The sequence below is a fragment of the Taudactylus pleione genome, unplaced genomic scaffold (assembly GCF_031769625.1).
Source record: "Taudactylus pleione unplaced genomic scaffold, aTauple2 ptg000136l, whole genome shotgun sequence".
NCBI classification, from domain to species: domain Eukaryota; kingdom Metazoa; phylum Chordata; class Amphibia; order Anura; family Myobatrachidae; genus Taudactylus; species Taudactylus pleione.
Window position 1 is genome coordinate 6,026,577 of NW_028284538.1, and position 12,228 is coordinate 6,038,804.

Consider the following 12,228-nt stretch of genomic DNA (forward strand, 5'->3'; position numbering starts at 1 on the left):
TTTATTTCATGTCTTCTCCATGTATATTTTGGATACACAAAATTGCCTGCATTAGTCCTGTATTGTTGATATTTAGCTGGTGCATTTCCCATATTATTTTGATAATTTCTATTAGTTCTATTCCATGATTTAACCACCCTGTATGTGTTGTCCCTTCTATCACTATAATTAAACTGAACATGATCTGTGTCAGGCTTTTTCTTTATATTTACTTTCTTAGAAGTGAGGGAAAAATTTTACTTTTTCTTCCCGTGATTGAATTCGGGAGTAGGGGGTGGATGAACTTCTGATTTAGAGATCTTTCAACTTTTTTGGTCTCTTAGATATTTCTTTTGTTTCTTCTCTTTCAACTATTTAGTCTCTCTCTCCATTTTTTTTTAATTATTTCTATTTCTGCAGATTTAAAATCCTCTAAATCTTTGAATGAAATTAATAAAGTCTGTAAAGATTTAATCTAATTTTCTAATTAATCAAAAACTAACCTCCTTTATTGTAGAATTAGTTCTATTAATCTACAGGAGCAAGAATCAAGAGTCTTATCCCTTTCATGTTTAAATGATTCATTAGAGGTATTCGATGATGAGGATTTAATTAGTTTCAAACCCTTTGGAATCAAATTTTCAGATTGATATTGTTCCAGGGTAATTATCTCCCAACATAACCTATTTTCTTTTATCATTAGATTCTCCAATTTCTTTAATACACTACGTAAATCCTCATCACTGACAGATTCATCAATTTGATTAGAGAAAATATTTTTTAGAAGTTCCCTCCTACTATCCCTATAGGTAAACATAATTGCAGCACTTATAACTCAGGTAAAAAAACAACAATTCCAATAAAATGATTGAATTATAAATTGTGTAAAAACATACACCAAAAGCAGCCACCCACACCTAAAGGAGTTTTACCACCTCCAAAATTCAATAATGCAAAATAAACAATATTGTGCAGTTTCGGCGCTATTGGTCAAGGGATATAGGACCTCATTCAGACCCGGTCGCAAGCGCTGAGCGCTCGCAACCGGGTTGATGTTTTGGCCCTGCGCAAGCTCAGCAGCCGCACTGTGCATGCACATGCCCCGGAGCGAGAGAGAAATTATCTTGCTCCGGGGCTCGCTACCAAAATGTGGCTGTCGATTTTAATCGACAGCTCGCCCCGTTTTGTAGGCGGGCCGGGGGGGTGGCTGAACAAATGGAGGCATTCCTTTAAGAACGCATGCCATTTGTGGGCGGCCGCACTGACATCAGCAGTGATGTCAGTGGGGAGCTTCCTGCTCGATCAGAGCAGGAAGCTCCTTGGGGCTTGGGGTTGCCTAGACTCAACCTTAGGGTCTCGTCGCAAGCCCCGATGGTCGCGATGGTCTTGACCATCACTACCATCAACCTGGTCACTTGCTAGAGCTGTGGGTGGTAACCCACAGCTTAGCTAGCGACCAGGAGGCAGCACTTAAAAAGTTAAGCGCCCACCCTCATTCAGAGAGAGCGATCGCTTCTTGCGACTGCCTCTGAATGAGGGCCATAGTTCCAAAAAGGTATCTTACTTTAGTAAGATTATCACCAGATCCTTTTATAAGTTCATCCAACACTGATTATCTATTCCAATAGCATTCATTCCAAACTGTGTTCTCCAATAAGGATAATCAAATACTCTTCTTATTTATCTCAAAAGAAGAAAAAATAATAATAGTGCAACATTGTTTCAAACAGGAACATCGATTAATTTTACACAATGCACTTACATGGTCTTAAAAAAATACAGGCATATACATCACATACTAATCAGCTCCATGGGTGTGTTTAGCTCACTGATCTCCTTTCCTGTCAGATGGTAATTGGATTCCAACAGTCCCGGAAACTGAAAATCCTATTGGCAGGAATATCAAGCATTTTAGTAGACACACCACAATGTCCTCAAATCTCATCACTGGCTTGACATGTTTCAGACCTCCTGGTTCTTCATAAGAAGCCTAGTGATGAGTGTGTACAAAAGTCTTTAAATACCCTACCTAATCATCTAAAGCCTGCCCCTGCCTTAGGGCATGTTTATCTGATTTTGCGCACTTTTGGAAACCGGAGGTACATAATTCAATACCTCCGGCTTCCCATACTGCTTCAGACTATTTCTTTTCTTTTTCATGAACTATTGAAACACATCTGCTGCACTTTAAACCTATTTTACTTTGTATGGGACCAATGATTAATGATTAAGGGACATCCCAGAGGCTGGGACTCATTTTATCATGCATTGGAGTGTAAATAGAAGTCCGGTGGCCATTTTGCTTCCGGTCATGGTGATGACACACTTCTGGATACTGTAGAGGCTGGAACGCTTAGTAGTAAGCATTGAAACGCAAATAGAAGTCCGGCAGCCATCTTCCGGTCACGGTGATGACCAACTTCCGGAACGCGACAAATGGAAGTCGCGATGACATAGGCCCTGATTCAGAGGATGAACATACAAATGAACCTGTGATAATCTTACTAAAGTAAGATATGTTTTTGGAACTATGGGCCTGATTCAGACCTGCTTGCGAGCGCATAGCGCTCACAATCGGGTCGATGGTGGGCTATTGCACACGCGCGGTGCGTGCCACGCACTTGTGCGAGCCCCATAGCGAGTGAGAACTTCACTCGCTCCGGGGCTCGCTACAAAACGGGGTGATTGTCGATGTTGATCGACAGCTCGCCTCATTTTGTAGGTGATTGGGGGGGGGTGGCTGCACAAATGGAGGCATTCCCAAAGGAATGCCTGCCATTTGTGGGTGGCTCTACTGACATCACAAGTGATGTCAGTCATGGACTTCCTGCTCTATAAGAGCAGGAAGTCCACTCGCGCTTGCGGTAGATTAGACCCTACCACAAGGGTCTTGTCGCAAGCCCAATGGTTGCAATAATCACGACCATCTACAGCCTGCACGCACAAGCTGTGGGTGGGCACCCACAGCTTAGCGAGTGGACTGCAGAAAAAACAACACGCCCATCAGACCTGCGAGCGGGTCTGAATCAGGGCCAATATCCCTTGACCAATAGCGCCGAAACTGCACAATATTGTTATTTTTGCATTAGTGATAGTACTTCTGTAAAATTTAATAAAGGAGGTCAAGGGGAAAGAAGATGTAAGAAAGGGCACCTCAAATATAAACAATATTTTACAATTTAAAAAAAAACATAACCTCTTACTATAAAGGGAAAGTCTTGCAGTGGGCAGGAAAGGCTCAGACCATTGCTTTTCTTTGTGAGAGGTAGTTGTGTACTGCTGTTTCATGCCACAGAATGCTTATTAACCTCACATTCAATACCTGCTTATTCTGTGTTTGGATGTGTCACCTTTCAAACAGGAAAATCAGTGTATAAAGAGAACACTAGGGGCGGGATGTACTAAAGGAAAAATGTGGTAAAAACCCTGTTTTCAGGGTTCTTACCACATTTCTATATGTACTACGCCCCGGCCGCCCTATTATTGGTGCGGAGGGTAATGCCAGAGAAACCTTGCTTTACCCTTCTTACCGCACCCCACACCTGATGCTTTGCCGCTACCGCAAAGACACCCAGCACTGGCCACCACGCACCTTAGTGTCTTGGTTGCTGGCCCATGCTCCTCCTGGGTCCTCTGCCTCCTCCCTCTCCAAATCTTCCAGTGCAGGGAGAAGGAGGAGCCCGGGACTTCCTGCACAAGTTCCCACAGAGACCCCCTTACTCGATGTCAGCTGCTTTGCAAAGGGCAGCTCTTATCACAAGAGCTGTCCTTTGTGATACTAATGACATATGTTAGTACATATGCAATTATAAAGGTTGCAGTGACTGGCGGAATACACACAGCAACCTTAGTACATCCCACCCTAGGGCTAAAGGACAAACTATTCACAAACTTCACAGATTCCTGAGGAGAGTCTTGGGTGGGGTGTCCTCAAGTCCTATAATTTTTTTCTCACAATTCTAACACTATTATTTTAGAGAAGCCTCCTTCCACCATTTCTCAACCTTCTGTAAATGTGAGGATGAGTAGTAGTAGTAAAAGTAATGATGAGGACATATGAAATTGAGGATGTTACTGTGGAAGTGCAACAGGATGAGGTGGATATTTGTTTATCTATCTTTAATAAGGATGTTGATGATGAATGTTTTGGACAAGGAATAGTTGATAACATTTAGGAGGATGATAATGTTTGTGTCAAAGTAAGTCAGCCACCAGTGGCAGCTCTTCATGCCAGTGACAAGAAGTACATTGTCATTCCTAGGCATAAGACTAAAAAATCCACCTCTTCCATGTGGACATATTATTTTTACCCAAATCCTGATATTTTTCTTGGCATCTTTACCATTTGTTTTTCTCTTATCTCTCCTTGCAGGTGTTCGTGATGCAGAATGATACTGTGGTTTCCATGGATCATTCCAGAGTTCCAGCAACATATCCATTGCCACCTTTACTAACATCTTCCGCCCAATATGTTAATAAGATGTATTGATATGTCATATTTGTATACCAAATTGTAAAAGTTCCATGCATGTACGCACAGTGAAGGCAGTCTTTTATTTGAGCAAAATGTATGAGAATACAGCTTACTGTACCATCTCACTAAGAACCAGTGTCTCCTGAATTCCCCAGGGATTCTCACAGACAACTAAATCCAGATCTAAATAATAACTTCTTCCGAGTAGCTAAAGAGTATTCAGATCTTTTGGCAGATTTAATTTTAATATGAGTGAGTTTTGTAGCTAGTGACCCAGTTCACAAAGATTGTGATGAAAAAATTATTTACAAGATACTAGTCTTACAATGTTGTTTTTGAACAAACTGTACTTAAAATTTTATTTACCATTTTTAACAAAAACATGATTAAAAATGAAAAACACTCTGTAAATGACCTTGTAATGGAACACAAAGGTGTATTATAACAGAGTGAATCCTTAGATATGGTCATGCTATGTAAAATATGACTGCATTGTCGGGTGGGTACGGGTTGGGTATGGGATCCTGGCGGTTGGGATCCCTGCAGTAAGAATACTGCCGGCTGCATCCCAACAGTTGGAATCCTAACCCAACTAGGTAAGTACCCTAACTCTAACCCCTAACCCCCCCTCCCCATAGACTAACCCTACCCCTCCCCTCCCATAGCCTAATGCTAACCTTCCCCCAACAGCTAAACCTTAATCCTCCACACCACAGCCTAACCACTAACCCTAACCCTCCCCCTAACTTTAATGCTCACCGTTGGGATTCTGGTGCTGGGCTTCTAACTGCTGTCAAGATTCCGGCACCAGTATTTGACCGCCAGCATCCTGACCACTTGGATGATGACTACTTCCCATCTCAACAATTACATTATGATTACATCTGTGTTACAGTACTATTGAATAAATATCAAACAGACTGTTTAACAAAGGTCAGTCAAACTTTTGTTTCCACATTTATTGCACAATAAATCAGCATATAACTATTATTTCCTCACTTAAAACAGTGGGCCTGATTCATACCCGCTCGATAGTTGCGGCCGCTCGCTCCCAGCATATGGAAATTCAGCTAAGTGATGTCAAGGCAGGTGATCGTACAGCAAGGCATAAGCACACCCACTATGTCTTGGCGTGCAATCACTTTGTGTTTACAGATGCCCACCAGACTGTCTTTAGCCGCTCACTAGCACACATCATCTCCAGGAAGTATATACAACCATCGGTACATCGGGTTCCATCGGATCTGACCGCAGCACTTGCGGTTGACTGTACCCTACCACAAGCACTGTGAGCACTTCAGTGTATAATTCAACCAGGTGACATGAACTATGACGCTGTCTGTTAATTATGCACGCCTCTGAAATGGCGATGAAACACTCAGGCACGCCTGCCTTCACATCTCCACTCCCCCGTTACTACTGCCCTGCCCATGTTACCACCCACAAATGGGCTCTCCTGTCACTCATTCCACTGGGCTGTCTTTGCTTGGCGAGCAAGCGATTCCCGATCACTTGGAATAGTTTGCGCACAATCACTGTGATGCATACGCATGCGCAATTAAATAACATCAGCGGCTTGCAAGAGGGTCTGAATCAGGCCCAGCATGTTGCAGCGAGCTTTGCATATAAAGAAACTGGAACACAAGAAAGATTTCAGACTCTGGTAATGGGTGCACAAGGACTACTATCTGGTATTAAGACAGTGATTGTAGAGCACCATTAGATGACACTACATAATATAATAAGCAGCAGTGTCCAATAGGCATGTGTGAGACACCCTACAAAAATATGAAGGATCAACAAAAGAGAAACAGGGCCTTGAAAAAGGTCTCCCTAGAGCGATGAAATGCGTTGATCCTGCTGGGAACTGTGACATCACGCTATAGTGACTTCTTCATACTACCTGACTCCTAAACATTGGGTATTATGTTTGTCATTATTAAACCTATATAAACACACAGTGTTACATTTAAAATGAATCAAAGTGTTAATGCATCTGATGATTTCCCATGTTATTCCCGTTCATTTAAGCATAGTGATGTAAGAACTGTCAGCACCAATAGCATCATGTGACAGGCAACAAACTAGCCTGTTATACCTTCTTAAGGTGAATATGCAGCTTCTCATATTTATATAGTACATCCCTTGAAGAAGTTATGTCTACTGTGACTAAATGCATTAGGACATAACACTTACCTCATATCCTCAGCTTTAGCCAACAGATTCAAAGTCTGTATATGTATACCCAGTTAAGCCTATTAGTGATTATGCGGAGCAAACTGACTGTTCATCATAAGGAGCTTTTTGTCAGAACCTTTTAAACATTTATAGAGCGATGTTTGTACAGTTTAAAGCCAATTTGATTTGCTACAATAAACCTGTTTATACTAAGACCGTACTAGTGCTGTGTAATATTTCTCCCATTACTGCTCACACATTATACTTGAATCCGGCAAGAGTCACATTAGCAGAGACCACCAAGCAACGTCATCTACCTATTGATAAAGATTTATCTCGCCTCTATAAGTTTGCAAAATAGTGTCTCTGTTAAGAATTGATGATCTTTCATTTTTGTTGGAGGTATAAAGTTGGTTAGTTGTTACCATTTTTAAGGGTTCCAGTGGCAAACGCAGGATTTCTAGAGGGGGGGGTTCCAAATCAGGGTCGTATCTATAATGGGTGCAGGATGTGTGGGGAACACGGGCCCCTGGGTCCAGGGGGGCCCCACACCGCACACCCTGCATCCATAATAATACTTACCTCTCTGGAGTCCCACGTCAGCGCAGCGTCCGGCGCTGTAAAACGACTGGAAAATGACCGTGGGGGCAATTTTTCCGTTGTTTGCGCATGTGCGCAGTACAGGGAAAATGACCACCGCGGCCATTTTCCCGGTGACCTGTGCATACACTATAGACTCTGGGCACACTCTAGTGCCCAGAGTCTATAACTCCGGCGCTGGCCGCACACAACTCATTGCGCTGCTGGCTGCCGGGCGGAGAGGAGGGGGCCAGTGTCAGATACTGCACACGGGCCCCCTCCTCTCTAGAAATGCCACTGTTCCAAATGCTTGATTTTAGAGCAAGTGTGGCCAGTCCATGAAGAGGGTATAATTAGCACTTATCCAGGTTTAATATGTTACATACGAAGTATATTGTGTGTCATAATCAAAGTATATACAGGACCAGTGATCACAGTATGCCATTAGGTGTGGCAGTTGGTTTATCATGTCTGAGCAGAATGTTTTTCTTCAGATGTGGGCATCATTCCTGAGCATTGGAGCAAGTCCTGGAGTCTGGGGGAGCGGCAGATGAACATAGCACTGCCCTGGACATATATATGTAAATATTGGTCTCCTTATGTACTGGATTGTGTATTATTATACAGTATTAATAATTAACCCTATTAATGGTCTATAGCACTGCACACAGGTATATTTATTACTAGCTGACACATTTTAAAAGATCCACAGGTGGTGCTAATCTTTTCATTTGTGATACTGAGAAGAACATGCAGCGCTAGTAACAATCTATTACATTACTATTTCTCTTGTGGTCATGGTGTGTGCTGGGGAGGGGGGTTTTCAGGCAGATGGAACCCCCCCCTGCGTTTGCCTATGCTTATATTCCTTTTTGGTTTGGTTTGATGTGATTGTGGGTCTTGTGCTTATATACCCCAATGACTTACAATTGGAGCACCTACCACAATGGTAAAAGCCCTCTTTGACATTATCCCCCTCAATAGTGCAGGCCAAACCGGATGTGGTATTTCGGAAAGCCCCCGACATAAAGGAAAAAAAATAGTGCATAATCATCTCCAAGCTAACAAAAGGGTGAGACAGAAGACAATTGAGGGGGCTTTGAGAACCATAGTGTTCCTGAGCATTTTAAGACAGTTCATCACTGCAACCCTAGGGGTCTAAAATTCACGGGGATTGAAAAAATCAATTGTAACTGGAGGGGAGGCAATAAAATAGACATCATAGACCGTGCAGAGAGTAGATGGATATATGACCTGCAAACCCTACACTCGGAAGGTCTCAATATAGATCCCTAAGTTATGATTATATTCTTGAGCCTTACTATTTACTTTTACTCTGAAAATACCTTTGATAGATTTAGATTTGCACCTATACTGTACTGACGTGCATGTGTACACATGTACATGTGTATTCATATATGTGTATGGGGGTATGTATATGTGTATATGTAATTCCCCTTTTTGTCTTGAACACCTGCTAGACAAATGCAGAGCTGTGCAAATACAGAGATGGATACGCCTTCTTATCTACAGCATACTGTATGCACCTATTTGACATCATCAGTTTGTATTTGCACCTGTCCTGTAGCAGAAGCTAAATATGTGCCCTAACAGGAAAGTACACCCATACTAGGGCTGATTCTGAATACTGAGACACCAACTTGTAGCATCTTGCGGAGGTGCAGATCTGTCTGACATGTTTGGCATGCATCGACGAACGATGCGCGTGCCCACATGTCAGATAACGATATCTGAAGTCGTCTGTGTTTGCGGTCAGATTTGGACGATTTCATTCATTTAAATACTGTCAGAAATCATCGTTCATCGGTGATGAAGTCGTTCATAAAATCGTTAATATCGTTCATTGTTATCGATGATCTAGCAAATCTGACTGTGTGTATGCACCATAATACAATGATCGAGTTGTATTTTCAAAACAGGAAACACCGGGATTACAGTTTAAATTTTGAGAGTTTTTTGAGTCTGAAAAACATGTACGCTTGCATGGTCTGTGACTTAGGAGTGTATTTACTAAGCAGTGTTAGAAGACAGAGTGAAAAGTGATAAGAAAGTGATAAGGTGTTAGCCAATCAGCTCCCAACTGTCATCTCACAGGCTGTGTTTGAAAAATGACAGTTGAGAGCTGATTGGCTGGCACCTTATCACTTTCTTATCACTTTTCATTCTGACGTCTAACACTGCTTAGTTAATAGACCCCTTTATTACATTGGCTTTCAGACAGTTTTCTCTCACATTTTCTAAATTCGCACCCTATTACATTTGGCCCTGAGTGTTCTTAAGCCCTTCTTTATGTTGCAAATATGTTCTCCTATACATAACCTAAAAGGTGTATTGCAGGTGAGATGTTATTTTATAACATTTTATAACTCTTGTTACATTTGATTTAAAACTTGCAATTGATTTAGTGGTAACTGTTTCAAGGTTTTTGCAGCCTTTGCAATTGTTGCGTGAAAAAATTATTTGCTACATGTTTCCACTACTCCTTTCAAAGGGAATATAGCTAGACGTTAGTGTGCTCTACAGAGTTTGTGGCTTCCTGTAAACTATAGAGGGTTTGTTAGAGATAATATTTTAATGTTCCAGTAGTTTTTAAGATTTCACTCTAATCCTTTTATATGGCTGTTGAATTTAGTGATAAATGGATGATACTATATATTGGGCCTGATTCAGCAAGGAACGCAAGTGAGAGAACGCACGCACCCAGCCACTGAGAAAATATGCTAATCAATGCATACGCACGGCATCCGCAGCACAAGATGCAGAAGCCCAGCAATATATCATGCCGTCCACCTCCCTTTACTCACAGCCTGAGTAGTCCGCAAGATAGCGGAAACATTGGTAACATCGAGAACCATCTAACACATTAGCATAATAGTGGGTGACCTAACCTCACTCAGGATTTGACCAACTTCCTGCACACAGTGAGAGCTCAGGCTGCGTAGGACCTCGCAATGGCCAATTTATGCACGCCCCTGCAACGGCATTCAAACGCGCTAGCATGCCTGCGTTCAGCCGGCTAATCCCCCGTCACCACTCACAAATGGCACTTCCAGTCAATAAATATTGTAAGGGTCTGCGTACACACTGTGGCCCTCATTCAGAGCCGCTTGCAAAAAGCGAGCGCTCGCTCTGAATGAGGGCAGCCGCTTTTTTTTTAAAAGCTGGCCTCCTGGCCATTCTCTAAGCTGTGGGTGACCACCCACAGCTTTAGCGAGCGGCCAGGTGATGGTCGCGATGGTTGCGACCATCAGGCTTGAGACGAGACCCTTGCGGTAGGGTCTCGCTGCCGCAAGCCCCAGTGGGCTTCCTGCTCTAATAGAGCAGGAAGCTCACTACTGACATCACGAGTGATGTCAGTAGGGCCGCCCACAAACGGCAAGTGTTCCTTCAGGAATGCCTCCATTTGTCCAGCCACCCCCCCCTCCCAGCCTACAAAACGGGGCGAGCTGTTGATCAACATCAACAGCCGCCCCGTTTGTAGCGAGCCCTGGAGCGAGTGAAGTTCTCACTCGCTCTGGGGCTTGCGCACGCACGCGGCGTGTGCGCAGTGCCACAACATTGACCCACTTGCGGGCGCATAGCGCTTGCGAGCGGGTCTGAATGAGGCCCTGTGTGTAGTCTGCATACCCTTATCTGATCGCACTGGCTAGTATGTGCACGCACAGTGCGATGCATATGCATGCACAGTGCAAAGCCATTGGCCGAGTGCTTGAGTTCTCTCACTTACATTCCTTGCTGAATCAGGTCCACAGTAATAGAGCAAGCCACATGCACACACAATGAGGGGCTTTTATTCTGGGACTTGTAGTTTCACCTGGTTGTCAATTTTGGAGCACAAAAAAATTAATAACAGAAAAAAACCTTCCAGCATGTCTCCCCTTACAATGAAGCCGCGTGCACACTGAACACAGACACATACCATAGTCGCACCCGTTATATCACTGTTGCAATCGCTATACTGTAGTTGCACCTTCAGTGTGTCATGCAATGTGGGCTTTTCATGCTGGAACCTGTAGTTCCACCTGGTTGTCAGTTCTGGAGTAAAAGGATAATAATGTGTTTAATAAAATGAGGTACTATTGTTCTGAAAGTTGCAGATGTTAAAAAATATATCCTGCATCTGTCCTTAATGGGGACCAAACCCCAGTTGGACGAAGTGTTAAGCATTGATCATTCCACTAGCCCAAGGTAGCCACATAATCTAGTACTGCATACTTGATGTGACATGGTGATGTCACTGATAGTAGTGATTTTTTAATTTTTTTGGTGTGTTTCCCAACCCTGCATTTACTTACTTTTCTGTGTCAATTACTCCGTGGTGTGCGACTTTTAGACCGATATTGCTGCTGCAAAGGTCGCACAAGCAGTGTTTAATCTAATCAGACCTTTCTTTGCTGACACTTGTAATTGAGGGATTTCATAGAGCCCCTCTCAACCCCATCGTTCATTAGTAAGGCCATGTCAGCACTGTTTGAGTGCCACACATCAATGCCAATATTGCCACTAGGCACTTGCAGGACAATGTGCACGACACAAGTAATCGTATGGGCAGTCTTTCAGAAAATATCTCACCGTACAGAATAACTACTGTACATTACTTTATAATAAAAAGACTATTTAAAATGGACATTACTGTACTGTACATGTTTGGCCCACCTGTCAGGGCTTTCTATTGTATTATGTAATGCCATATCCATCCACTGCAATTATTCAGCACTGTAGCTTTCATTAGTGGAGCACTTAGCAGGAAGACAGATCACTTATCTTGAGGTATTTCATTATCGTCACCCCAGTGTATTGGAATGCTGCATTAACCACTTAACTGACAATTTATTTTTCCAAAAAATGCTGTTTTTTTTTCTTTTTAAAACTTATTCAACACAATTGTATATAATAATTTTTTTAAGCACCGTATACCATAAAAATAGCAATTTTTATGGTATACTGTAATGATGGCCATTGACAGCTGTACCATCAATGGCTGATAGGTTTAACGA

At 42.6% G+C, this 12,228-nt stretch overlaps 1 protein-coding gene across 2 annotated transcripts in view; it reads left to right on the forward strand.

Annotated features, from left to right (window-relative positions):
* Window positions 1–6,818, forward strand: part of LOC148522940 (membrane-spanning 4-domains subfamily A member 4A-like) — a 42,198-nt gene extending 35,380 nt beyond the window's left edge. For both annotated transcript variants that reach the window (XM_088473578.1, XM_088473579.1), the window contains exon 6: window positions 4,352–6,818. In XM_088473578.1, the coding sequence (XP_088329704.1) occupies window positions 4,352–4,468 (117 nt within the window). In that variant the 3' untranslated portion in view covers window positions 4,469–6,818. The remainder of the gene's footprint in view (window positions 1–4,351) is intronic.
* Window positions 6,819–12,228: the final 5,410 nt, after the last annotated feature.